This window comes from Mustela nivalis, assembly GCF_964662115.1.
Source record: "Mustela nivalis genome assembly, chromosome: 10".
NCBI lineage: Eukaryota > Metazoa > Chordata > Mammalia > Carnivora > Mustelidae > Mustela > Mustela nivalis.
Window position 1 is genome coordinate 29050224 of NC_139029.1, and position 27936 is coordinate 29078159.

The following is a 27936-nucleotide window of genomic DNA, read 5'->3' on the forward strand; positions in this document are numbered from 1 at the left end:
GTGAACAAGCCTGACACGGGGATGCCCCCTTGACTCTGCCCCCGCCTCTGCATGCAGTCACCAAGCCCTGGGGATGCAGCCTCCCCAACTGCTTTCTCCTCCTCCCTCCCCCCATCACCATAAAGGATCATTGTCATGTCCGCACACCCTCATTACTATACCTGCCTCCAGCTGTGGGCCCTGACTCTAAACTTCATCCATGGTCACCCCTGCAGCAGACTGTCTTAGGCATGGTCAGTGGCTAAGTTGCAACATCCCTTTTTTATTTTTTTAAACATACAATGTTTAAAGGTATAATGTATTTTTTTCAGGGGTACAGGTCTGTGATTCATTAGTCTTACACAATCCTTACACAGTTCACAGCTCTCACCACAACACATACCCTCCTCCATGTCCATCACCCAGCCACCCCATCCCTCCAGCAACCTTCAGTTTGTTTCCTGAGATTGAGGCTTTCTTATGGTTTGTTTCCCTTTCTGGTTTTGTCTTGTTTCATTTTTCCCTCCTTCCCCTTAGGATCCTCTGTCTTGTTTCTCAAATTCCTCATATCAGTGAGATCATATGATAATTGTCTTTCTCTGATTGACTTATTTTGCTTGTAAGCTGCAACATCCTTAAGAGGCTTATAAGCAGTGTGAAAATTCATAGAAGACAGACTAAGCATGGGCTTAAGGCACCAACAAATGATTGTTTGCTTAATTAATTTATGTACAGTAGGCTCCATACCCAATGTGGGGCTTGAATTCACAACTTGAGATCAAGAGTCCCACACTGTACTATGGAATGAGCTGGTCAGGCAACCTAGTTTTGATATTTTTTAAAGTCTGAAGAGATCAAGGGAAATTCTTATTTTGGTGGACTTTATTTTGAAGTTTAATACTGAATCCACACTGAGGCCCCATAACCAACTATTGTCCAGGGCCCTGCAAGGTCCTTTGGGTCCATCCTTTGCCAGCCCCTCAGCCTCAGCCTCACCCAGGCCATATGCCCCTCTGTCTCTCCAGGTTCCACTGAACACCTCACCTGCCCAAGCCCAGCTCCACGGTTGTGTGACAGGGCAAATCCCTTAACTATTGCATGGGTCCGTTTCCTTCTCTGTTAAAAGACGTGGTTGAAATGGCGTCTACCCTCTATGTGAGAGCATTTAAGCAATAATGCAGAGCACACATGGCACACTGGAAGAGTGGGGTGGTGCCTGCATTACACTCCCTGGCGTCGCACACCAGCAGTTTCCTCTGCCCATTGACTTTTCCTGTATCCCAGGCCCATTCCTTCCAGCCTTCAGAGCTCAGTCTAGATGTCACTTCCTCCCAACTCAGCGCCTTAGCCATAAATGAATAAATGCAGCGAGGGAGCATCCAGGAAGAGCAGAGTATGAGGAGGAGGCTGAGTCAATGGAAGGGGTTCCGTGTAGAGCCTTCTCTTGCAAGCCCTTGGAGGCCCTAGCAGTTAAGATGCGCAAAGGGAGCTTCCTGGACGCTCCGGAAGGGCTCCAGAGCTCCCTGGCTCAGCTGGAGAAGGGTGTGCATCTCCCTTGAGCGGCTGGATCAGCAGGGGGCCGCAGCGCGCAGAGCGAGAGCCGGAGGTGACGATGCGGTTGCAGTATCATAGGGGAGCGTGGGGAGCCCGCCTGGAACGCCGGCCAGGAGTTCACAGGAGCCAGATGGGTAGGCGCCGGGGAGCAAGAGACAGAGCAGTAGTCAGGGAAGGAGAACCGGCCAACAACGCGCGCAAGGGAACAGCCCGAGAGACTCAGGGTGGCCAGCGAGGAACTGCGGAGGCGGCGGCTGGCAGAGGAACGCGTCCCACTCTCCCGCCGCGACTGGCACCAGCGGGTCGCTCTACTTCTAGACCCCACTGAGGTCTTTCAGGTCCTGGAGCAACCCTCCGCGCACCAGGCGAGGCTGCCGGGTCACTGCGCTGGCCGGACGGAGACTCCGAATCCCCGCCGGGCCGAGAGCGCTCAAGGACACATCGCACGGGAGCGCAGGTCTCGGATTTCCCCGACCAGCCCTTACCCTGGGAACCCCAGGCCAAGGCCCTGCGGTCGCCCGACGGCGTCCCCAGCGGCTGGGAGAGGAGGCCAGCACCGCCCCGAAGACCCGACGTCTAGACAGGAGACCCCCTCAACCGACCCGTCCAGCACCAACGACGGCTCACATAGCTGGGTACCCAGTACCCGGGAGACCAATGGAGATCCACAGCCCCACCCCCAGAGTGGGCTGCGCGGCCTTGGCCCCGCCCCGCGCCACCATTGGGCGGGGCCTGAGGGGGCGGGGCCTGACGGCGGCGCGCGGGCCCCACAGGTGGGGCGCGCGGCTCAGACGGCTGGTCCGACTGAAGAGGTGCCCGCGGGTCCGCGCCGCACTCAGAGCCGACGGGAGCTCGCCCGTCGCCCCTGCCTCGGAAGCGGCCTCTGCAGCAGCCGACTGAGGGCACAACGGACACAGACAGATTAGCCGCCAGTCCCCCGGCCCCGGAGGAGCGCCTACCGCGAGGCGACGGAGGCCTGGTCGACGCCGCCGAGAGCCTAGCAGGTGCGGCGCGGGAGGCAGGCTGAGGTAGCGCCGCGGCCGCCGGCGACCCAGACCGGAGGCGCCGACCCCGCGCCTCGCCCGCCGCTCGCCGTCGGGGCGGCCCCAGCCTCCTCTCGGCCCCAGAGTGGATGCGCACCCTCTGAGCGCGCACCCGCTGAGCGCCCGTCCCGCCCGCCATGGCCGCGCGTCCCGGGCCGCTGTGGCTGGTGGGTCTGGCGCTGTGCGCGCTGAGCGGTGGTGGTCCCGGCCCGCGCCCCCCGGCCGGCTGCCCAGTCCGCCGGCTGGGCCCGCGCGAGCGCCGCGACATGCAGCGCGAGATCCTGGCGGTGCTGGGGCTGCCCGGGCGGCCCCGGCCCCGCGCGCCGCCCGCCACCGCCCGGCTGCCCGCGTCGGCGCCGCTCTTCATGCTGGACCTGTACCACGCCATGGCCGACGAGGATGACGAGGACGGCGGCCCCCCGGAGTGGCCCCCGGGCCGCGCCGACCTGGTCATGAGCTTCGTCAACATGGGTGAGTGCGGCCGCCGGCTGGACGTCTGGGGCCCAGACGACCCTGCGGCCTCCGCGTGGACGCGCGTGTGCGGACGGGGCTGAAGACCCCTCGCGGGCGGCAGGGGCATGTACACCGCCTTGGCCAGTGCGTCCCCTGCCGCGAACAGGTGCCCTCTGGTCGTAGCCATGCCCCCAAGAAGGGGTGAGAAGTGTGGAGCTCAGGGCCAAGTCCAAGGTGGGTGGGGGCTTCGTGGGTTAGCGACGGGAATGGACAGAGGTGCGAATGTGAGTCCCAGGGATGTGCGCGTTCGTCCCGCCCCCGAACACACCCAAGGGTAGGAATCCTCTCCTGTCGGGTGGACCGGACAGTGCCAGGAAAACAGTTTGGTCCCGGGGAGACAGATGAGTAAACAGGCCCGGATGCTGTCACAGTGATAAGGGCGATACTGGAAAAGGACAAAGTTCAGTGTGGAAAGCCCCAGTCACATCATCAAAGTGACCGAAGCTGAGAACCCAGATGTCCTGAGTGCACAGCTGCCTGTTCCCTAGCCAGAGCCCCAGCTCCTGCAGGTGAGAGTGTGGCTGCCAGGGCAGCAGGCGGGAAGGAGTAGCCTCTGAGCTCAATGAGGCAGTCAGTGGTCCTGTCACCCTGGGCCTAGCACCTGGGACATGGCTGGCATGCAGTGAATGTCCAGGCCGGTGGAAGGACCCAGTAGGCCCCTTGGACCCTCCTCGTTCTTCCACACAAAGCCCAGCCTTTCCTTTCTACAGTAATTTTTCTCCAAGTCGTGGACCCATTTGTGGTTAGAGTACTCGAAGGTGTCTCTCCATTACTAAATCTCTTTAATCTGCAGTCGTGAATGTCCCCTATCTGCTTTGCCTCCTGTCTGTAGCCAGTGAGTTCCAGGGTTCTGGGCTGGAGCAGACACCAGACTGGATGTGGGATTGAAGGACTACAGCTCAGGCTGAGGTGGAGACAGGACCCTTGCCAAAGCCACAAGCATCCCTTCACGTACAGCATCACACTCACCCCTCCCCACAACCCCGGGAACAGACATGATATTCATCCCCATCTCCCAGATGAGGACAGTGAGGCTCAGAGAGGTAATGTCATGCCCAGGACAGCACAGCCTCTCCATGGCCCAGTCAGGACAGGCCCAGATTGTTTGGCCCTACATCGGGTCCTCAAGGAGATGATATTTCTACTGTCAGGAGGACAGGTGGAAAGAGCTTCCAGAAGGATTTAGGCAGAGAAACCCAGGGGACGGAACAGCAGCATGTTTTGTGGGATTTTCAGCCGTTTCCTTCCTCTATGAAGGCAGGCAGAGTGGACAGCCAAGGAGACCTCTGTCCACCACACCCCAGAGCTGGTGGGTGGGCTAAGGTGGGGAGTGAGCACCAGGAAGTGGCTGTTAATCTCTGCTGAGAGCCGGGTGCCAGGCATAAGACTTGGTGAGTGGGTTCTGAATGCCAACTTCTTGGTTAAAGGCAGGGTGAGGGACTCAGGACATAAGAGACCTTGGAACGAGGCTAGAGCCCTGTCCTCAGGACAAGCTGACCTGGGGCTCAGAACCAAGAAGGGTTGTGGATACAGTCATCCTGAGAATGTCGCTAAGGGCAGCATCCATTAGAGTGAGTCACCGCCTAGCCAGGGTCCTGCTTCTCCTGCATCCCCAGGGTGAAGGCATGCACAGCCTTGGTGGGAGCTCTTACTGCGAATTAAGCAGCACCTTAGCTCAGACAAATCTGATTTCTCTCCTGCCTCTGCTGTGTGACCTCAGGCAAGCCCCTTGCCCTCTTGGAGCCACAGATCCATCCTTGTAAAATGGAGCTCCTAGAGATCAGAGCATCGTCAGGGGTATTGTGGGATGGGTTGATAGATGGGAGAAGCAGAAAATCAGCCCTCTAGTAGGTGCACCTGGACTGGTCCCCACCCCAGCTCCCTGCCAGCTGCTGCCCAGCCTTGGTTGGGTGTGTTGGGAATGTCCCACACTTCCTATATGCAACCCAGAAACAGATTTTAAAAGCCAACCAAGAGGTGCCTGTACCTATTTTTAAAATAAAAACGAGCACCTGAAGAGCCTTTGTTGCACCCATCTAGCGACATGTAAGCTGTTTTACCAGCCCCCTTTGCATGGGCTCAGAGAGGTTAAATGGCCAGCCCAGGGCCACACAGCTCATCCATGGCATCATCCAGGGCCTGTGGATTCCTGATGCCAGCTTCTTCCCACGCTGTCTGTGTGTGTTTCATTAAGATCTAAGGCCTCTGACACTGTGGGATTAACAAGCAAATCTTTGTTTGGTGGAAGCCCAGTCTGTGGGCGGGCCCAGCCAGCTGTCAGAGGGCCTTTTTATTCTGATGTACTAATTGCACTAGTAGAACTCTTGCAGTGTGAGTGGTTTAACTGGTAATTACCTAGGCTGTGGGGGTGGGAGGGTTAGACACTTAACAGGAGTCTTTGCTTCTTTGGAGGCCCAGGCCCCAGGCCCTTGAACCACCACAGAGCCTGATGGCAGTCATGGTGGTATCCACGCCCACAGCTGGGCTCCTGTACCCACACCTCCAGCTCCACCTCTCCTACTGGCCTCATCTGCTCTAGAAGCCAGACCCAGTACCTGCTAGGCCCCTGATCATCCACGGCAGCATGTGGGACCAGAGGCCTTGGCTCTGTCACAGGCCTCCGGCCCACAGGCTGGGCATCTGTGCCCAAGCACATGCTTTAGGACACCTCTGTCATGGCTGCCAGCATCTCTGGAGGGAGGCCAGGGCTGTGGTCAGAGCTGGGGCCCCTTCCTGGCCTCTCTGTCTCAGACTGTACACTCTTGGCTCCCCTTGGTCAGGACATGCTGAGGGGGGCTGATGCCCATGTGGAGCAGATGGGGTCTGTCCCGAGTGTCTCCTGTGCTCAGGGAGAGGAGAGCCCTGAGCTGGGAGGCAACATTCACATTCTTACACCACCTGGACCCACCACTGATTCCTTCCTGTCCTGAGTCACCTCCCTTCCCTCTGCTTTCTCGTCCAGTCCACAGCGATGGTGTCAGGAAGCAAGGGGCCTCCCAGCCCTGACCCCGTGGCCCTGTGCTGGAGATAGCTCCTCACTGCACTGCCCCATCCCCTGGGCTGGAGGGTGGGTCTGACCGGCTGTACCTTAGGCACCTGGGGTTGGCCCTGCGGCTGGTGAGGGAGGAATGAGGAGGGAAGGACTGACTCTGCATGTTCCTTCTGGTCCTTCTCCACCTTGAGTCAGGAGCAGAAGATGCCGAGTTCCACGTCGAGAAACTGAGGCACAGATAGCCCTGCAGGCAGAGGTCTAGCCAGAAATACATGGAGCCATCTTCACTGTTGTCCCAGCCCTTTCTGAGCAGACTTACTCACGTGCCTTGGGCAGCCGAGGACGTAGGTGTTGACCTGAGGTGTTCGATTTGGGGGCAGTAGGGCTGAGTGGAAACGAGGAATCTGGCCCACATCCTCCTCAGCCCTGTGACCTTGAAGGGGCAATGCTTGGTCTCCATGACCCCAGGGTCACTTTCTTTGGTTCTTTACTAGGGAATTCTTTCATTTTTCATGAATTCACTCAACAAATAGTTGTGTGATAACTGCCATGTGCCAGGCACAGTTCTGGTTACTGGGATGTGACAGTGAGCCTAACCAAGTCCAGCCCTCGTGGACCTGGCCTTTGGGGCGGGGGTGGGGGTTGCAAATAATAAACGCATAAACCACAGAGATGGTTGTCAAGTGGTGTAGACAGTGGCACACCCCCCCCCCAATCTAGAAACCAGGAGCCGAGGGAAAGGGAAAGGCAGAGGGGACCTGGATGGGGGGTTCTGACCGTGGACTCAGACAGAATCTGCATCTCAATGCCACCACCTGCTGTGAGTGTGATCTGGATCTTCTAGTCCACCTACAGGAGCCTCAGTTTCTTCCTCTGTAAAATGGAGGCACTCAGGGTACCCACCCACTGAAGCTGTTCTGGGAGCATGTGAGATGATGCCTGGTGAGGACCTTGAGCCCAGAACCTCCAGGTCTGTGCCTTCATTTGCAGTACAATTACAGTCACATCTATGTTTTGGAAAAGAGGAGAGTGAAGCTTGGAGAAGTTAGGTGATTTTCCCAAGGCCACCCAGCAGGTCCGCTTCCTGTCTCCTCTGCTCTTCTCCTGTATAGAAGCCGCCTCTCCACCCCCATGGTGCCCTGGCCCATAAGTGCATTATGTGTAGCAGAACTGGACTGTCTGGAATGTAGGTTGTAAAGAGAATCCTATTTAAAGTGTCTTTATTTGTTGGGGGTTACAAAAGTAAGACATGAGATATGCTCAATATACACCATTCAGATCACACAGAAACAGGTGACACGGGTGCTCCTGGGGATCCTTTTCCCACCAGCCCATGGGCAACCACTTTCTCACTTCTATCACAATGCATTGAGCTTCCTATGCACAAAAGCACACAGTGTGTGCTTTTATGTCTACTGTTTCACTCAACATAATTTTTTTGACATTTGTGCTTGTTATTGTATTTGCAGTTCTTTTTTAAGTGTTGTTGTTGTTTTTTTTTTTTTTTAAAGTAATCTCCACACCCAGCGTGGGGCTTGAACTCATAACCCTGACATCAAATCAAGAGTCAGATGCTCTTCTGACTGAACCAGCCAGGCACCCACATGGTTTTTCTTTTAAGAATTGAATTGTATTGCATTCCTCAAGTATATGCATTTATCCAGTTTTATTAATGGATAGTTGGGTCATTTCTTGTTTGGGGTAAGGAATACAGGTGCTGTGAACATGCACATGTGGCTGGGACTGTTGTAAACCTGTATTTTAATCCTGACTCTGCCAGTTGGGAGCTGGGAGATGATACACAGGTGCTTTTTAAAGTCTTGGAACCTCATTTCCTCACCTTTAAGGCCTTTAACTCCCAGGGTTGTGTGGAACTAGGCGAAATGTGCAGTAATGCTAGCTAGATGCTTGTTACATGGCAGGAACTTACTGAGTAATGTTAGTAACTCTAATATGTTACCCTCTACTTGTGCCTCTGCTCATTTTGAACCCTCTGCATACAGTATCCTCACCTCCAGTTCTACTTTAAAAAGGATAGGCCCAGGGTGCCTGGGTGGCTCAGTCAGTTAAGTGTCTGCCCTCAGCTCAGGTCATGATCTCAGGGTCCTCGGATTGAGCTCCACATCAGGCTCCTGGTTCAGTGGGAAGCCTGTTTCTCCCTCTCCCTCTGCCACTACCTCCCACTTGTGTTCTCTCTCTGTCTCAAATAAATAAGATCTTTAAAAGGTGGGGGGGTGGGCAGAAGTTTCCATAAGTCTGTCTCCATCCCAACTACTCCTAAAGAGACAGGCTTCTTCTATCCTTGAAGTTCCATCCCCCATCCTATGTATTTTTCTTAGGATTTGAGTCACTTTCTGCCAGCCTCATTCAGAGCCATGCCTTGCCCCTTTCTCCTGCTCCCTAAGAAACCATGAACAACCTGAGAACAGGGGCCAGATCTGACTCTCCATGACATCCCCCCTCCCACTGTGCACACCAGCTCCTGTGTGGCAGGTGCATGGGGCAGATTGGCAAGGTGCAGGAGCCTGGGCCTGGTCAGCTGGGGCAGAGCAGGGCCTGCCCTCCCTGTCCTTATGGAGGCTGACCATGGGTGCAGCATCTCCCTAAACACTTTCCTGGGATCTCCAGTCCTCCCAGGACCCTGCCTGGAGGCAGGTGGCTTCAGCAGGCATTCTGAGGGGACTAGGGTGCTCCCTTTGACAGCAGAACCTCATTGACAAGTGACCCTCCCATCCTAATTTTGCCACTTACAGGGAATCTGGTACCACGCATCTCACATCATCTTTAAGTCTGAAAGAATGGGCTCCAGCACTGGGGCCCAGGACAGGGAGGTACACCCACTCCACCTCCTCATGGGAACCCATTCCCCACAGGAAAAAGGGATGTGTCACTGTGACCGCATCTTTCTGGAAAACTCCCATGGTTCAGTTCTTTCCCCGGAATTGCACTGGAATTGCTCAATCTCCTTAGATCTATTTTAGGCCTTGACTGACTTGATGTGGTGGAGTGTGCGGGTGTCCCCTTTTAATTTGGGGTCTAAAGCTGTCTGAGGTCTGGACTGGCAATCATGAGTGCAGAGCCATTTATGGAAGCAGCTCTTGAAAAAAGTCGGTAATGAAAACTGACTAAAAATACCTTAGAAATGAAGCCTCCTTGGCCTCCTCTGGACAGTACTGAGATTTCTGGGTAGGAGGGAGAAGCCCTTCAGACGCAGAACTGGTAGGTGATCAGTGCTGCAGCTCCTTCCTGGGCCCACACCAGGCACAGAGACCCGGGTCTTGCTTTAGGTCTAAAGGGGGCCCCTCAGCCTTGTCACTAGCAGGACTAACTGGACGGGACCAGTGTCTCTGCCTCTGGGACCCTTGGGAGCCTGCCCTCCACCTCAGCGGCCTCGCCGTTGGTGGGGGGGGGGGGGCTAGTCCCACAGCAAAGTGAAAACGTGAGCGGCTTCTGACGGAGACCCGCTGTGCTGTAAAAGCCATTCCCAGACCAGCAGCTGCCCCACTGTCCTGTGGAGCTTGGGAAGAACCTGCAGACACATGCCCTCTCTGGGCCCCCGGAACAAAGGGAGCTCAATGACATCCACTGAGAGCCTCCCGTTTCCACCCCACATGGTACAGTCCTGCCCTTAATTGCTCACCGTCCAGAGGGACACACGAACCAGAGATGGGGACCCCTGGGACAGGGGAAAGAGAGAGGCCAGCAGGCTGATCTGTGTGAGGTCAGAGGAGGATGAGGGGCCTTGAAAGCTGGACTGAGAGGAAAAGCATCCTTTAGACAGGGCAGATGGGGGTGACTCAGGAGAGGGCACTTTGGGGAGGGCCATCAGGGGAGGGAAGAGGTATCTGTAGCCAGAAGGCCCAGGAGGCCATGAGCTCGGGGGTTTGGTGGGGCAGAACCAGAGCTTGGGCTCCTCCTGGGGACCCTGTGGGGCTGTGGAAGGGTTTGAGGGCAGACAGGTCAGGCGATTCTGTTTTCTTAACAGCCACTCTGAGCTAAAGGAAGAGGGTATCTTTTAAAGTCTTACTTTTTGCTCAGAAACAAGACGGATTTAGATCATCCAAATACCCTTAAATTTTGTCCAAGTCACAAAAATATCCAAAGCCATTGTTGGTGTTGGGCTGTTGGATTCAGGTTGTGGCAACTGGAGATCTAGCCCATGAGTGGTGGGTGCAGGTCCTCAGAGGCAGAAAGGCAGAACGTAGTCAGCAGCCTTGCAGTCAAGGACATCTCTGGCACACAGCATCCTTACCCATAAGCAGATGTGGAAAGCAGAGGTCATTTTATCAGACGCTGGAGGGAGGAGAAGGTCAGGAGTCCTATGATTGTGTAATTGCCTGGAGCCACAGTAATGGAGTTAAGAAAGCAAACTCTGCCTCCTCACATGGAGCTTTGTAGGAAATAAGGTACCTGTGGAAACAGTAGCGGCACTGTCTATCCCTGATGGTGGGCTCGTGCCCTGCCATGCCCAGTGTCTTGATGGAGGTGGCTGTCAAGAGCCTCTGTGGGCTCCTAAAAACCATCCATGGTTTCCAGCCTACCTCACAGGGTCCTGGACTGTTGTTGTAACATCAACAACTGTTGAGTTTTATGAGATTCTTCCCAGGTCACAAAGCCTCTTTGAATCCTTGGACAGCACCTTAATCAAAGAATCAATTAATATTATTAGGAATAGTGCTGCCATGTTGTCCAAGTTGATGTGCTTGTTTTTCTCCAAAATCCATAACTTCAATCTAATGGGAAAACATTAGATAAACTGACACTGAGGGGCATTTGAAAAGTGTCCGTGTCCAGGGGCACCTGGGTGGCTCAGTCGTTAAACATTCGACTCTTGATCTCACCTCAGGTCTTATCTCAGAGTAGTTAGTTCAAGCTCCATGTTGGGCGTGGAGACTACTTAAAAAAATTAAAAATTAAATAAACGAATGTTAATTTCATGAAAGAAAAGGAAAGATTTAGCAGTTGTTACAGGCCAGAGGAGTCTCAGGAGACCTAACAGCTAAATGCAGTGTGAGGCCCTGGATGGAAGTCGGGAACATTGAAGAGATAAATAGTGGAAAACATGGCAAAATTCTAGAAAAGACTGTAGTTAATAGCCTTGTACCAATATCACTTTTGTGGTTTTTGATAATTAGGCTGTGGTTTAGTTACACATGATGTTATCATTAGGGGAAGCTGGGTAAAGAGTATGGGGAAGTCTCTGTACTATTCTAGCAAAGACTGTTCTCTAAATCTAAATCACTTAAAATTATTTCAAAATAAAGCTAAAAGCATAAAGTGACTCCCACACACCCTTCCTGCATGATTCCCAGTCCCACCTCTCCCTTGACATCCTTTATAGCTGCTCACATAAAATCACCTTGTTTGCTACTTCCACACGCACTGCAGATTCCTTGGGGGTGGAGGGGCGGTCCCTCTGTGTCCCCAGCTCTGGTTTCCCTAGTGCCTCCATAGTGATCTGCATACAGTAAGCACTGCTTTCAAATGTGTAGGAGCAAATGAATTAATTCTCCTGGATGTCACCAGGAAAAACAAATGGGAAGATTGAGGGTTTATAGAAAGCATCCTGAGCATGTATAGTCAGGAGTCTTTTCCCATATGGTCAAAGATGAAATTATGGGACTGCCCTCCCCCAACCCCCCACCGCCAATTAGGAATCCTCACCCCAGATGTTGCAGATGGAAGAAATAATTGACTACCCGGAAATCTTGCCCCAGGCATCAGTGGTTCCCCCAGAGCCACCCCAGGGAGAGGATTCCTGACAAGCTCTGATGGCCGGGATCCAGAACATAGGCCAGGAGGGGAGCACCCACTCCTCCTTCAGCCTAGCCAAATCTGCCAGGGACTGGGAAATGAACTTCCCAAACCCATAAGCAGTAGCAAAAAAAAAAAAAATTACTGGAAAAACCCAAGAAGTCACATTGCACAGACCTTGGCCTTTCCCATAAATTCCCTCTGCAGACCATCAACAATGGCAGAGGGTGGAAGGCAGCAGCAGTCCACTTCCAGCTGGATTTTTATGCCGTCCTTTCAACATCAGATGGTGAAGGTCCAGCCTGATGTAGTGGAGCAACCCAGATGGGAGTCCGGATCCCTGGGTTCCATCTCTGTGTGTGTATAAAAGTGGAAGGAGACTGTGTGTGGTGACCTCTGTCCTTAGAGCTCTGATGTTCTGGAATGTTCAGCACTTTCATAAAGGGTCAGTTTCTATTTTGTGCCTGAGCCAGAACAGCCTCAGTGGTGGTTCTGAGGGGCTGCCTTTCTGAGCCTGGGCATCTTTGGGAGATTCCAGACCTTGGGAAAGTGGAGGCTTGGCAAGAAGGAAATGCTCCTGTGTGATATGTTAGAAGCATTTGCTGGACCAGAACCAAGTACCTACTCCAGTAGAAAACATAGCCTTTTGCAGTTTCAATGGACCCTGTATCAAATGGTCATTTTGCAGATGTGGATATGAGGCCCAGAGGATCAAATGCCTTGACAAAGGTCAGGCAAATAAAAAGGAAACCATCCAAATGCCTTTCAGTTGAATTAATATATTTTTATGTTACATAACCTTTCGTTCCATACTCTTATTTAGAAAAAGAAAAATTGAAAGTCTCCTTCTCCTTCCTCTGGGCTCCCGAGATTCACACATGAAGGTTCTACTGGTGCTGGCAGGAGGTTATCACTTTGATAGAGGGATGAAGTGAGAAAATTGGAGGCCTGCACTCCTTCTCAACTCCTGTTCCTATGGAATGGCCATCAGTCCTACCTACCTGATAATGCCTGCCCCTCCCAAAGCCCTTTCAGGCCCCTCTGTGGAAAGACTCCTAGTATCTCCAGTTCACAGATGAGAAGATTGAGGCTGGAGAAAGTATCTGGTCACTGATAGGCTCAGGTCTGGGATCAGAAGCCTGAGCTACAGGCCAGAGGACCTATACTTCTCAGTGCTATGTTAGTGACAAAAGCAGGGGCAGGTGGCCCAGGAGCTACTGCAGGGGCAAATCCAGATCCTACTATTCCTCAACACCAGCTTTTGAGAAATACTATTTCTGGGGCACCTGGGTGGCTCAGTTGGCTAAGTCAGTTAAGACTCTTGACTTCAGCTCAGGTCATGATCTCGGGGTTGTGAGATCCAGCATGGAGCCTGCATACAACTCCCACTCCCTCTGCCCCTTACCTCCTAAAAGAAAAGAAAACTTTTCTAATACACAGAAGCAACTGCTGGAAAGCTATACTTCTACAGGTTCCAGCATAGAGAGAGGGGCCACTCCCCTTTGGTCAGTTACAGTCATGTCTAGCATAATGCTCTATCCCAGGAAGTTTTAACAATTTCTGATGAAAAGCATCACTTTCCTCACAACGTCCTGGCTTCTGGTGCTTGCCTGGAACAGCCAGGGCAGGCAGTTTCCTGTGCTGAGCTACTGGGTGGTTCATCGATTTCACAAACACATAGGGTAGAAGCTTGGAACCGGGTTCAGTTCAGGTGCACAAGGCTCCCCTGACCCTACACACATGGACCCCCAAGTCAGCAAGGGAGGGAGTCCCTAGAACGTGGTCCCCCAATGGAGCTGGCAGATTTGTGGGTTGTCCCCTCGGCCCCCAGATCCAACAGGAAATCAGCCGAGATCGCCTGCGGCCCCACCCGCGCGCCAGCCCCACAGCCTTGGGAGCAGATATGTGTTCACGGATCTGGGTTCAAGGCTCTGTGAGGAGTCAGGTGAAGGGTGGGACAGAGCCACCTTCTTTCCTACTCTGGGCCATACCCTGTCACAGCCAGCAGCCTCGACCTGGGGCGTTCTGCACATCCAGGATTCTTATACGGCCACGAGGCAGAGGTGGTCTGTGCGGCCCCTGAATCCACAGAAATTGTCACCAAAGCTGTGCGTGTGGGAGTGTCTGTAGGGAGGAGAGGACGCATGTGGCAATACTTGTGGCCCGCATCCCCGGGTGTGGGACCAGAGCCCTGCAGTCCTCGCTTTCCACGTGTGTGGGAGCACATGGGTCCTTCCCTGGGTTACCGCCCCTAAAGCAGCCTGGCTCCCGGCTGCACATGTGCCGCGTGTTCGCCAACCTGGTGGAGCCTGGCCGTTGTCTTTTTTCGCCACTGCATTCTGGGAAGGAGAAACCCACCTTGTCCCGCCACTGGGTGAGTCCACCGGCCCCACCCAGCCCAGCTGTTGGCCTGTCCCTCTCTGGACCCTGTCCCCACTGTGAGGACAGGAAGCATTCCCCACATCCGCCTCTGCCACCAGCTTGGTGACTTGTGGTCACAGACACCAGAAGCCAGAGAGAGAGTTTTTAAAAAGACTCACAGACATGTCATTAAAATCTCAGTGTTGGGTTTGGGGGAAGGTGCTGGGTGGCTCCCGCCCCTGCTTTCTGGAAACAGATTTGGGGCGTTTGACAGTGACAGGAGACTAAAGTGGGATGGTACTAAATATACCGTCCTGGGCATTTCCGGGCAGCGGGGGGATGTGGGATTGACTCGCTACCCCAGCCTCCGGCCCAGACAGACCAGCCCCGCCTTGGCTCCCCTACAGCCTCTGCATCCCTTTCCCCTTCACGCCTATCTTCTACCCCCGCTTCAAACCACATCGCCCCCCTGCTGCCCAGAACCCTACACCCCGCTGGCCAGATGCACAGCCGGTGCTCCCAGGCTGAAATTCCAGCCCTCCAGAGTCAGACCACAGCTAGACTCAGGGCCGGTCCCCCACAGCGCTGACCTGTGGATGCCCCCACCCTGCATGCACACCTGTGCCTCCAAGGTCCCCTCTGCCTAGAACGACTTCCCTGCCACCTTTTCCACCCCACAGGACTCTGTCCCATCCTTCAGGGCCAGTTCAGGTGGCACCTCTCCTAGGAAACCTGCTCAGATCCCACCCATCATGGGACCGTCCAGCTTCCCTGGGACCTGACCAGGTGTCACCAGGCGCTGTCACTCCTACTTTGCTTCTTCTTATTCCTTTCCAGGTCTCCCTCTGAACTCCTTCTTCCCTCATCTTGTCACCAAACAGGAACTGCCATCCTTTGTCTTTCGCTGTGTTTGTAGCTGTTGTTTTCCCTGCCTGTGCTATCTATTCCTCAGCCCTAGGCCTTTCTTCAGGCTGGGCCATTCCTCTGCATTGTACTCCCTTGACATGGGGGCACATCCACTCTCAGCCCTTGAGGCCCAGCTCCAGGGTCAGTTGCAAACACTCCCTCTCCCCCAGGCTTCCATGCACACACATCGACAGATTCTGCACATCCCCGGCCTCAAAAATGTACTCAGCTCTGTCCCTGTCCACTCTGTGGCCTGTTTCTGCCTTGGGTCTGATGTCAGTCTTCCCAGAGGAGGGACGTGCCCTCAGGTCCCATCCTTGGGTCCCAGAGCCAGCAGGGGAAGGCTGGGGCAGGCTGGGTTTGGGGGTTGGGGGTCAGAAGCAGAGGCAGCTCTTGCTGGCACCATGGTGTGCTGGGCCCTGTGCCGGACACCTCAGCGATTGACCCGCCATGCCTTCTCAGCACCAGGAGACAGAGCTTGGGAGCAAGTCCCCTTGCAAAGGAGGGAGCCGTCCCCATCTCCCCCAGCCCCAGCTCTGTCCAGAGCACAAGTGACCAAAGGCCCCACTCTATCTCGCAGTGGAGCGTGACCGCACCCTGGGCTACCAGGAGCCCCACTGGAAGGAGTTCCGCTTCGACCTGACCCAGATCCCAGAGGGCGAGGCAGTCACAGCCGCCGAGTTCCGGATTTACAAGCTGGCCAGCGCCCACCTGCTCAACAGGACCCTGCACGTCAGCATGTTCCAGGTGGTCAGGGAGCAGTCCAACAGGTGCCTACCCTCACGCTGCCTCCTGATGAAACCTGGCCGAGGAGGGGACACTTCCCAGAGGACAGAAGGGGAGCTCCCTGGGCAGTACACCCCCAGAGGCAGAAGGATATTTGGCCAAGGCCTCATGTCAGGCCCAACATAGGTCCTGCTTCACATCCCTGCCATGCTGTCCCGGCTGTGGGACCATGGGCAGGTCACTGAGCTCCCGAGCCTTGGTTTCCACACCCCTGCTGGGCCCAGTAGCATTTTGTGCAGTACATACAGTGAGAGAAGGCACACGGGGCGCCCACCCGAAGCCAAGCGGGATAGGTGCCCCACACAGCATCCCCCAGGTGGGCTCTAGAAACGCAAAGGCAGCTGTGCCGGCCCTCAGTTAATTGTTTTTTCATGTCCACAGGGAGTCTGACTTGTTGTTTTTGGATCTTCAGACACTCCGAGCTGGGGACGAGGGCTGGCTGGTGCTGGACGTGACAGCAGCCAGTGACCGCTGGTTGTTGAGCCGGAACAAGGACCTGGCGCTCCGCCTCTATGTGGAAGCGGACAACAGTAAGGCTCAGGGTTGGGCAGCAGACCTTCTCCTGGGGGCTCTTCAGTGCTGCTGGCACAGAGCCAGCTGTAACCACCTCCTTTGGCCCTGGAGGCCTGGCCTCTCTCAGCCCAGCAGCTGGGGTGATAATCCCCTAACCACTTTGGGTGCTCACTGGGGTGCAGAAGCCACGGTACCCACAGCGGGAGCCCCTACCATGCTGGTCTCCCTCCTCTCCTTTTGCAGAACCAACATTTCAGTCACTAAGAGAGAGTCCATGTTGTCCCTCCCCAAGAGCAGCTGTGTATGTGGGCGTGTCCATACTGGGCAGGGCTGAAGGGAGGCAGTTACACCCTCAGACTGGGAGCAGAGAGGCCTGGGTTTGAATCCCAGCTCTTCAGCACTCTAACCTGGTGAGCTTGGCAGGGTACTTACCTTCAGGGTCTCAGTGTCCTCCTCTGTAGAACAAGGGTTCACATCTTCATTCATTCCCCAGGCAGCTGGGGGAGAATCTCCTTCATCGCAGGCAGTGGAGTGGAGGAGGGAGAGGCAGGAAGTGGGCAGGATCCACAGGATGGTGGATCTGAGCTACAGCAAGGGGCCGCCATGGCTGGAGCTGGGCGGGCAGGGGCGAGGTGGGAGAGGAAACTGAGAGCTGCAGGGCACATCCTGAGTGTGGGTGAACCCGGGCCCCGTGTCAGGGTGGCTCCCTGTATTTCATAGCAGTGGAGGATGACGGGATCTGAGTCAGGTTTTTAGAAAAGAGCCCTCTGAGACAGCCCCTGGAGGAGGGCATCACTTACCCCGGTGCTTAGTGAATTAGGCTTCCCATAAGTACAGTGGGGACGGGGCAAGCGAAGTGAGTTCACAGAGGAGAAAGCTGATGGCACTAACTTAGCAGGTGACCAAGGCTCAAGGTGTCCTGCACCTGCTGTGTCCCCTTGACGTGATGGAATGGGAAGGGCCCTTCATCTCGTTCATCCCAGAACCCCACCTGACCGTGGGAAAAACATCAGACAAATCCAAATCGAAGGACCTGCTACAGATGCCTGACGAGTGCTTCTCAAAACTGTCCAGGTCGTCAAACACAAAGAAAGTCTGAGAGATAGTAACAGCCCGGGGAGCCTAAGCAGTTGTAGCAACGGAATGCCGTGTGGGATCCAGGATGGGACCCTGGAGGAGAGAAAGGACACTGGGGAAGACCAGTGAGGTCCGAATACATCGTGTTTAGTTTATCCTCGGACTTAGTGTTGGTCCTTTAGTTGTGACAAGTGCACAGTGCTAATGTCAATGTTGGCATTTCCCGGGGAAACGGGCCTGAGTATCTGGGAACTGTCTGTACTGTCCTTGCGATTTTTCTGTAAATGTCAGCTGTTGTAAAATAAAAACTTAGTGTGTGTGTACAACAAAGGCCCTGTCCCCCTGCAGTAGTCTGGGGGTGACAAGAGCAAAGTCAGAGCAACAGGAGCCATGAGCTGCAGGGGAGAGTGGAGACGTGCTTGTTGGTTGGTAGCAGCAGAAATGGAGAAGAGGGGATAGAGGAGGAATGATGGAAAACGTGGATCGAGCCAGTGGCCATTTTTAATAGAATCTTTATATTTTTCTGCCTGAGTTAAAGTAGTAGATGGGCAGGCTTGAGGGAGCAAACCAGGAGCCCTTTTTCGGCAGCGATGTTATTGAGAGCCCTGGTTGACGTCCAGATGGAGAGTCAGCTAGGACAGGTGAGAGCTGGGGCACAGGTGGGAAGCACCCACATCTAAGTGGCTTGAGAGGCCTGGAACTGGAGCAGGTCTCCTGGGCAGGGGTGTGGATGGAGAAGGAAGGGGACGGTCCAGAACCCTGGGGCTTCCCCCATGGAGAGGGCTGCCCAGAAGGGTTGATGTGGAGCATCTTTCCTTCCCATGGGGGTTCTGGGGTGGAGAAGGAGGCCTTTTGGCCAGCCTGAGGGCTCAGGGTCAGTCCCTCACAGACACTACCACGGGGCCTCTGCAGGCATGGCTCCCTCCCCATCAGGCGCAGGGTCTTGGGTTCAAGTCCCACAGGGTGGGAGGCATGATGCTTCCCAGGATGTCGGGGGTCACCTTGTCCCCGCGTCACCACCCCGTGTACCCTCCCTGTTCTCTGATGCGGCAGCTCTGGCAGTCAGTCAGTCCCCACCAGGTCTGGAGCCGGAGGCAGAGCACAGGATGGCAGCCCTCCATCAGTTCTCCAGATTTTACACGGACTCCGTGCACGTCTCTGACAGCACCAAGCTCAGGGTCGTGGCTTTGGGCTCTGTAGGATTCCAGAGAACCTGATAAAGGGGCTGCTCAAGACACACGTCAAGGAAGTAGCAATGTGGGGGTGGACGACTTTGGGCTGGGCGTTCTCTTGGAGACCAAGCCAGTCCCCCATATCATCGGCTCCAATGCAGGGGAGAACTTGCTGTGCGAGCACCCAGTACCTGTCCCGCTGGGGCTGGGGCTACCTTCCCAGGGCTCCCTGAGGGAGTGCATCCGCAACGGGGGTTGGGGGGGTGCGGGGGCGGGGCCCTGTTCTACAGGCCCACAGCCTACAGGACCCTGGTACAGGAGGGAGGCGCCCCCATCAGGTAATTGCAGGAGGCTACATAGCCCTCCAGAGCCAGTGTGGAGAGGTGAGGGACTTTCTCAGGGATCTCCGTCTTCCAGAGCTGCCATCTTGGCTACGTTTGCTTTGGTGAAAGGGTGAAAGGCCCACTGCGGAGGAAACCTTATCTTCAGAAGAAGCGCCAGGAGTTCCAACGTGCCCACGAGCAAAGCTGCAGAAACCTCCATGGTTGGGGGCGGACAAAGCTGCGGGTGTGGGCAAGTCTGCCCCCGAAGATGTCCAGTTTCCTAACACTGATGCAACCGTCATCCGGAGGGAAAAATATGAGAAATGAATTGAGCATCTCATGGTGCAGCCAGAGGAAGGTGAAAAAGCCAAGTGTGTGGGTGACCCCAGGGCCCGGATCATCACATGGGCAGCTCTTGAACACGAGGATGGCATGTGCGCCACCTGGGGCATAGGAATCCCCCTCCTGCCCAGCCACTACATCAGCCCGGATGTAACTGTTTATCCTCGCCATGAAAATAGGATCCTGGGCTTGGGTCCATTTCCATTAAAAGAGGAGGCGGATGCAGATCTCATCACTGCGGGTGAGCAGACTGTCACCATTTCCCCCGGGGGCTGTTTTTCTCCCACAAAGACTTGTCTATAGTAATTCGAGGGGACACCTCCATCTCACCATACTGAGAGCCGTGCAGGTTTCCTGTCTGGTAACAGGCTAACCGGGTCACCCCCAGAAAGAAGGGGAGTGGCCCGGAGGGAGCCATGGATTTGGTGTCCAGCACCAAGGCCAGAACGGTGGTCACCATGCAACGCCACACCAAGGACAAGGGACCCCACGTCTTGGAGAAATGCACTGGGCCGCTGACCAGGGCGCTGTGCGGACAAAACCATCCTCAAGAAGGCTGTGTTCCACGTGCACGGGAAGAAAGGCCCCACGTGGATCGAACTCTAGGATGGCCTGATGGTGGACGACGTCAGAAAGAGCTCGGGCAGCCCTTTGCCCTGTCCCCAAACCTCAGACCCACACAGCAGGTGGCAGCCTGAGCTGGGAAGGAAGCCCCGGTCACAGAGGGTGGGTTTCATTGGAAACCAGAGGAGGTCTGGTCACCTCTCTCCATGGTGCTGGCTGTCTGACCTGCTTTCCCACCGCCAGACTATTCTGCCAAGAGGGATATGGCTTTAATTAAAAGCCAAAGAAGAACGGAGCCCTTTATCTTGTTTGTTCTGTACTTCCCAGAATGGTCTGGTACCATCGTCAGGCGCTTTGAACGCCCTCCTCACTGTGCTGTTTACATGACATTGTGTGCAGCTCGAATGAGCCCACGGGACAGCTTTCACAGAAGGGCCTCCCCTTGTGAATGAGTCAGGAAACATGGGGGGATGGTGAGAAAGGCGTGACCACCCCCATACCCCCAAAGCCCCACTTTGCCAGCACCGTACGCCCCGTGACCTGGGGTATGCTGTCCGGGTGAGCTTGTCTTCCTGCGGCCCCTCTGACTTTTCCTCTGGGGCCTTCTGTCCTCTGGTTAAATTCTGTGTCCCTGCAGCCTCCCCTCTTCCTCCCTGCATGTCCTCCTCCTCGTGGCTCGATAGATGTGTCTGGAACGACAGCAAGGTTGTCTTGCTGGGCCAGAGGACTGGCAACGCAGTGACAAGGTTCCCCTGTCGAACAGCCGTCCCTCCGTGTGCTTTCGAAGGCTGCGGCTTGTGGTAGGAGGGGTTCTAGAAACCTAAGACGGATTTCTGGGTTTTCTCATCCTCAGGCATGGGATTCCTTTGTCGCCCAGGACACTCAGACCCTTTCTGCCTGTTGTGGAGCCCTAGACCGGCCTTTTGTCACTACTCCCTTGTAACACAAGAGAGGCCGTGGGGTGTTTCCTCCTGAACATAACGGGTTCATACACATGCCCGTGCAGCCATGTGCAAGTCCAGATGTGTACGTGTGTGTGAGGTAAAAAAAAAAAAAAAAAACCTGACACAGAGTACAAGGCACATTCTCAGCGTAGCTCTCAAGGGCACACAACCATCAGAGCAGGTGGGCGAGAACTGGAGATGCTAGCTGGTGAAGGAAGGCCTTTCAGGGAGGCCTCCTTGGTGCCTCACCCCGAAGGAAGGGCCAGTTCCTGGAATGGAGGGATGCGGACACCGCTCCCGAGGGGCAGCCTGAGGGGTGGGGTTTAGTGGCCAGGGACCATGACGGGGTTGGGTGTGGAATGGGAGAGCAACAAGTGGATGGACAGTGGGGCACCTTTTGGGGCTTCTGCAGAGGGAACCTGATTGGCCCTGGGCATCAGTTTTCCAGCAGCAGTGTGGACAGGCAGAGCTCCCCAGGAGCGGACAGTGAGATGTGTAAAGATGGTAGGAAGAAGGAGGAGGGTTGAGTTCCTCATTCTCCCATCATGAAGTAAGCAGAGGAACAAAAGCAGACTGGATCCATAGCTGGGATTCTCCGAGGGTTCAGACAGGCACCCCGGTTGTCCTTCAGCCTGGCACATGGTCACCTCCGTGACCACAGGCTGAAGTGGGGCCGGGTCTGTGGGAAAGAGCCAGATGGCGCCCAGAGCAGGAGGCCTGGGGGAGAGGCGGGAGTGATCTAGGCCTGGCACAGTTTGGGGGTGGGTGAATGAGGCCTTGAGCACCTGCCCCGGGACAGGATGGGGCTGGCGAGCTGGCAAGACCTCTGGGTGCTGATGGAGCAGACTGAGAAGTGGGGAGAGGCTGGAGGACTCATGGGTGCCCCTGGCCCAGAGAAGCAGCATATTCCATCAGGCCAAAGGGGAAAGGCCACAATGTGGCCCACGCTCTCAAGCATGGCTGCACACACCTGTCAAGTGCAAAGGGACCTGCCAGCACCCTCACAAGGTCAGGTATAGAGGCAGGGACCCTGGGCCCCAGAGGCTCCCACCTCTACCTTTCTAGAAGGCAGCCTTCCAGTGCCGGGCAGCCTAGGGCATCACCAGCTAGATAGCTCAGGCCTTCCCTGCAGCCCATTCTCTGCCACCGGGAAACCCCAAGAAGATCCTTGATCAGATGGGTGCACAAGGAAAGTGAATAGTGAACACAGCCTCAGACGAGGTTGCCCTCCCTGGCTCCTCGGTGGCCAGTTCTCTCCAGGAAACAGGGACAGGATAGCAGCACCCACAGGGGTGGAGTGCTGCCCAACCCAGGGTCATGGAGTTCCACTCCATGTGCCATGTTAACAACAGTCACCCTCCTGCTCCCATCCACTCTGGGCTCCTCGTGGCCTCTGGCATTGCCCCTCTGCTCACAGGCCATATATGTGTCTCGTGGCTCTGTGTCCTTTAGGTTCTGCTGCTTCCTCGTGGCTGACTTGCTGTGACCCAAACTCTTCCGAATGGCTTCTCTCTGGGCTCCTTCCAGGGTCAGCTCCTGCTGCTGCTGACCTCCTGTCCAGCAGGATTGTTCCCAAGTGAGCCTCTAATGGGTCCAGGGCATTTGTGTGTGGCAGGTGATGTCATAGGTCAGAGTTCGGTCTCTGGACTGATTCGTTGTTCAGTCAACTTGGCCCAAGGACATGGGCCTACAGCATAGCTATTGAAGGACTGACCTTTACCAGCCGAGCACACTGTGGGTGGGGCAGGCAATGCCCTTGACCTGTGATGTATCCCAGTGACTCATAATAGACCCACTAATGGAGCAAACATAGGTATTTGTACATGTGGACGTCTGTATACTGTATGATAAATGCATGTGTTTCTATACATATGTGTGTGTATGTCAGGGTGGTCACTTCGAGGGGACAGGGACACGGAAGGGGAACAGTTGACTCTGCATGTTATAAAGCATAAAACTGAGTTAGTAATCCTCTCCTGTTGTTTAAGAAAATTCCACAGGAAGAGAAAATGAAGGGGTCTGTGGCACTCTCGTCTTCACAGTGGAAGCCAGGAAATAACTGACGTGTTTAAAGTGAAGCTAATATCTAAATATTATGGTGTATTTTCTCAAAGGATTTTATACATTTGAAATGCATTTATACATTTAAACAGCAGTGAACATGTTTTTGTGAAAAAGTTGAAAAAAAATATAGACATTCATGGTCACCATTGTGTAAAACTTTAATTGACATAAAAATATTCCAGAAATATGAAAATGCTGTGTTGTAGTGTGGAGAGATTTCAGAGGGATCTTTTTTTTTTTTTTCTCAAAGGTTACTTTACAGTTGCTATTGTATTACTTGGACAATTAAAAAATCAGAGGCAGGGAGCCTAGTGGCTCAGTCAGTTGAGAAGCCTGCCTCACTCTTGATTTTGGCCCAGGTCATGATCTCAAGGTCATGGGATCAAGCCCCACCTGGGTCTCTATGCTCAGCTGGGAGTCAGCTTGAAATTCTTTTCCCCTTGTCCTCTGCCCCTCCCCAACCAAAATAAATAAATAAATGGTTAAAAAATTAGGAGGTCCTTTGGAAATACAAAGAGGTACAGGAAGTTAGTTTTATTGGTAGAGTCAACATTTCCAGGGATCATGTCTGTGTTTCTTAAGGCATCCTCATCTTGAAGCAGCTTTGGAGCCAAATCCCATTTTCACGGGTATCCTTCTACCTAGCCAGACCCACAGTCTTTTCTTTTTTGACCCACAAACCTGGGGTTATTTCCTTAAATGAATAAGATCTTGGGGTCTGGAATTAGACATGGGCTGAACCCCAGCTCTGGGACTTTGCCCTGATGTCGCTGCCCTGCTGCCCCCAGTGTCCTATTTGTGGGCATCAGGGGACACTTAAGGCCCTGCTCTTGGAAGCAGCAGACAGAACAAGCCCTCGCTATGTCCTGGCAGCTGCTCCCATCTGCTGGGGCACAATCCATCGAGTCCTCCGAAAGTATGGGGTGGGCGGGAGAACTCTGGCTTGAAGCTCTCAGACAACAGTGGGAACCATGGTTCTGTGCTCCCCTGGTGGTGTGGCTCCAAAGTTTCCCCATGAGACATGTGGTCCAGGTTACTGTGGAGACACACAAGGTCACAAGTGGGAGTCACTCAAACCAGTTAAGGGCTTCACAGATGGCAGTGTTGACCACTATCACAAATGACGACCCTGTGTTGGCAAGGCCCCCCTCCCCCGTCTCCCTCGGACCTTTCCTCTTGGGTCTCCAGATGAGGAAACTGAGGCCCTCCGCCTCTATGCGCCAGAGCCCGTGTAGGCTCTAGTGGAAGGGTCCCCGCTGTCTCCCGTGCCCGGCCCTGCCTGCGAGTGACCGCCCTCTCTCCTGTCTCCATCCCAGGGCACAGCGTGGATCCTGGCCTGGCCGGTCTGCTGGGGCAACGGGCACCGCGCTCCAAGCAGCCTTTCCTGGTCACTTTTTTCAGGGCAAACCCCAGTCCCATCCGAGCCCCTCGGGCAGCCAGGCCCCTGAAGAGGAGGCTGCCGAAGAAAACCAACGAGCTGCCACACGCGAACAGACTCCCAGGGATTTTTGGTGAGGTCCAGGACGGGCCTTGGGCTGGGCCCCAGAACAGCTCCAAGGGACAAAACTCTCCAGGCCGCCTGTAGGTTCAAGCCTGTGCTCACCCTCTAGCACTTTCCGGACACCTCCTTTGCCTCATGTGCCCTCCCTGTCCCTGCCACCCAGAAGCGCCTTCTCAGACCTCCTCTGGCTTACCAGGGCTTTTTCCAGAAGTCTGTCAGCACCAGGTGCCCCTTCCTCCAGGCACTGGTGGCTCTCAGGTCTCCCCTGGGGACCCTGAGGACCCACAGTTGTTTATGTGAAGGTCTCCCCACCGGACCGAGTCCCTCAGGATCGGGGTGGGCCTGCCCTGCCCTCCTGCCCTCCACGGGGAGTCAGCCTTTGGCCTCCATGGAGCCACTCAACCTGGTGGAACGGGTGTGGCAGGAGCAGTTGGAGGAGGTCAGGAGGTGTCTCTGCAGATGAGGAGCTGCCTGATGGCCTGGGGCCCCCTACCCTGTGCTTTGGCGCCTCGGGGGCCACAGGTTGGAAGTCAAAGGAGGCTGGGCTCAGTGCAGGGTTACTCTGTAGCTATCAGGAGCCACCTGAAGCCATGGGTTTCTCGAGCTGGGTCAGGGCACCAGCAGAGCTGCAGGATGGGCTTTATGACACCACATGCCTTAATTCCTCTTCATTTATTCAACAAATGTACCCAGTGGGGTGTCCCTGCCCTGGGAGCCCCCAGGGGTAGCTGCGTGAGCAGGAACCCCAGAAAAGACCTGTGCTTCTGTCCCTGCAGACGATGTTCACGGCACCCATGGCCGGCAGGTTTGCCGGCGGCATGAGCTCTACGTCAGCTTCCAGGACCTCGGCTGGCTGGTAATTTCTGACTATCCTCCTCCTTCTTAAATGATGGTCCCCACCCAAAGATCCTAAGTGTAGCTCCAGGAGGAGGTAGAATTATGGGTGATTTTCATTTTCTCATGCATTAGGCTCTTCTGTGTTTTCTGAAGGGAGAATATCTTACTTTTATTGTGAGAAGTGCTTCTTGGTAAAAACCATGAAAAGAGGGATAGTTTGAATCCTCAGCCCTAACAGGTCAGATCTGCAACAGGGAAAGGGAGGCCATGGTGGGCAGTGCGCCTGTGCACCTGCTGGGACTGCAGCTCTAGGAGGCGTGGGCGGTAGGGGCAGGTGGGGAGGACAAGGCACGGGCTGACTGCACATGAGGGGGACAGAGCTGTGCCCAGCCCCACCTGCTGAGAGTCTCCTGGTGGTGCCCAACCTCTTGGGGGAGCCTGTCTGAAGGGACCCTGGGGTTGGCTGACTGGCCTGGGGCTAGGGGCTGGGTGCGGGGCAGCCCCGAGCCGTCCTGTGCCGGGTGCTAGATTCAGGAGCTCAGGAGGGGGCATCTGGATGGGACTCACCTTCTCCCCTTACACCCCCAGGACTGGGTCATTGCTCCCCAAGGCTACTCGGCCTATTACTGTGAGGGGGAGTGCTCGTTCCCACTGGATTCGTGCATGAATGCCACCAACCACGCCATCCTGCAGTCCCTGGTCAGTACTGCGTCTGTCTGGTCCGGCTCCCGGGGACGGGGGTTGGCACGGCCCGGTGAATGGAAGCCCCTGCCAGGGGGTCAGGGGGCTCTCTCTGCCCAGAACCTTCCCTGCACACATGAGCAAGGATGGCCCGCGCCTGGAGGGAAACGGGTGCCTGTATGGCCGTGTAGACACCTATGCACCTCAACCTGCATATACCCGACTTACCCTGACTGCTGGTGCACACCAACCTCTGTGCACTGCACACACACGTGTGAGGACTCCACAGACAGTATGTAGGTACCCAGATTTACAAGACATGCTTGCTCATGGTCAGACACACGACACCTGCGTTAACAGTCGTGCATCCCTCCTGGGGCCCATGTGCTCCGAACACACACATCACCGTGTGCACATGAGTGACACGCACGTGCGCTCAGCCGCCTGCTGCGTGCGTGTGCAGGGAGGGGCGCGGGTGTGCCTCGCTGAGCTGCTGGGCTCCGGCCTCCCCTGTTCACCTCCCTACCGGCGCTTTTTCCCTTTGTGCTTTCCACGGACGGTATGGCTTTGGGTGCTGTGGCCGGGGTACCTTCACAAGCTGAAAAACCTATTGAAATGATTATATGGTTTTATCCCTTTCTCTTATTGATGTATCAGATTGACTGCTTTGTGAATATTGAACAACCGTCACGTCCAGGGAGTAGATTCCACTCAATCATCGTGAATGATTTTTTTAATGTATTGTTGGACTTAGGGTGCTAATATTTTGTTGAAGATTTTGCATCTATGTTCATCAGCAATATTGGCCTATAATTCTCTTTACCCGTGGTGTCTTTTTCTGGTTTTAGGATCAGGGTAATAATGTTGGCCTTGTAGAATGAATTTGGATGTTTTCCTTCCACTCTTCTTTTTTGGGACAGTTTGAGAATAGGTGTAACCCCTTTCTAAATTTCTGGTAGAATTCACCAATGAAGCCTTCTGGTCTTGGACTTTTGTTTCTTGGGTGTTTTACGATTACTGATTCAATTTCATTGCTGGTAATTGCTCTATTCAACTTTTCTATTTCTTCCTGCTTCAGCTTTCATAGTTTATATGTTTCTAGGAATTTATTCATTTCTTATAGGTTGTCCAATTTGCTGGCATATAATTTTCATAATATCCTTTTATGATCTTTTACATTTCCGTGGTATTATTACTCCTCTTTCACTTCAGATTTTGAGTCTGCTTCCTCTCTCTTTTTTTTGAGTCTGACTAAATGTTTACTAATTTTATTGATCTTTTCAAAGAACTAGTTCCCGGTTTCCTTGACCTGATCTATTGTTTTGTTTTACTAAGTATTCTCTGCACCCAAAATGAGGTTCAAACTCACAGACCCAAGATCAAGAGTCCCATGCTCCACCAACTGTGCCAGCCAGGTGCCCTGTCTCTTTCTTTCAATTCTACTTTGTTTACTTCTGCTGTAGTCTTTACTATTTCTTTCCTTCTGCTGGTTTTGTTTATTCTTTCCTTAACTCCTTTAGGTGTAAGATTAGGTTATTTGAGATTTTTGTTTGTTTCTTGAGGTAGGACTATATTGCTATAAACTTCCTTCTTAAGACAGATTTTGCTGCATCCCAAACATCTGGGACAATTGTGCTTTTTCATTTGTTTCCATGTATTTCTTAAATTTCCTCTTTGATTTGTTGGTTGACACATTCACTATTTGATAGCATGTTATTTAACTGCCATGTATTTGAGCTCCTTCCAGACTCTCTTGGGATGGATTTCTAGTTTCAGAGTGTTATGGTTAGAAGATATCTGGTAGGACTTTAATCTTTTTGTAATTTGTTGAGACTACTTTTGTGGCCTAATGTTATCTGCTCTGGAAAATGCTCCCTGTGTACTTGTAAAGAATGTGTATGAATGCAATGTGTAAAGAATGTGTATGAATGCATTGTGTATGAATGCATTGAATAGATGTTAAAACCATCTGGTCAAATGTGTCATTCAAAGACAGTTTTCTTATTGATTTTGTTCCAATGAGCTATCCA

At 54.1% G+C, this 27936-nt stretch overlaps 2 protein-coding genes and 2 long non-coding RNA genes across 5 annotated transcripts in view; 2 read left to right on the forward strand and 2 right to left on the reverse strand.

Annotated features, from left to right (window-relative positions):
- Positions 1-246: 246 nt before the first annotated feature.
- Positions 247-2124, reverse strand: LOC309842614. Its single transcript, XR_014299703.1, has 2 exons — positions 2019-2124; positions 247-1630 (listed from the first exon to the last, which is right to left on the reverse strand). It is a non-coding gene; the product is annotated as an uncharacterized lncRNA (long non-coding RNA).
- Positions 1625-27936, forward strand: part of BMP8A (bone morphogenetic protein 8a) — a 34969-nt gene continuing 8657 nt past the window's right edge. Inside the window, exons 1-6 of the mRNA XM_082687042.1 lie at positions 1625-3047; positions 15683-15872; positions 16270-16418; positions 24204-24398; positions 25165-25244; positions 25814-25924. Of these exons, the coding sequence (XP_082543168.1) occupies positions 2714-3047; positions 15683-15872; positions 16270-16418; positions 24204-24398; positions 25165-25244; positions 25814-25924 (1059 nt within the window). The 5' untranslated portion in view covers positions 1625-2713. The remainder of the gene's footprint in view (positions 3048-15682; positions 15873-16269; positions 16419-24203; positions 24399-25164; positions 25245-25813; positions 25925-27936) is intronic.
- On the forward strand, positions 17805-22264 carry OXCT2 (3-oxoacid CoA-transferase 2). The gene is given in 6 exon segments (XM_082687046.1): positions 17805-19614; positions 19616-19681; positions 19683-19835; positions 19837-19918; positions 19922-19958; positions 19961-22264. Coding segments are annotated over 6 exon segments (693 nt in total). The 5' UTR covers positions 17805-19312; the 3' UTR covers positions 20014-22264.
- The window catches only part of LOC309842613, a 30605-nt gene continuing 26075 nt past the window's right edge, over positions 23407-27936 (reverse strand). For both annotated transcript variants that reach the window (XR_014299694.1, XR_014299695.1), the window contains one exon: positions 23407-23923. This is a non-coding gene — a long non-coding RNA (uncharacterized lncRNA). The remainder of the gene's footprint in view (positions 23924-27936) is intronic.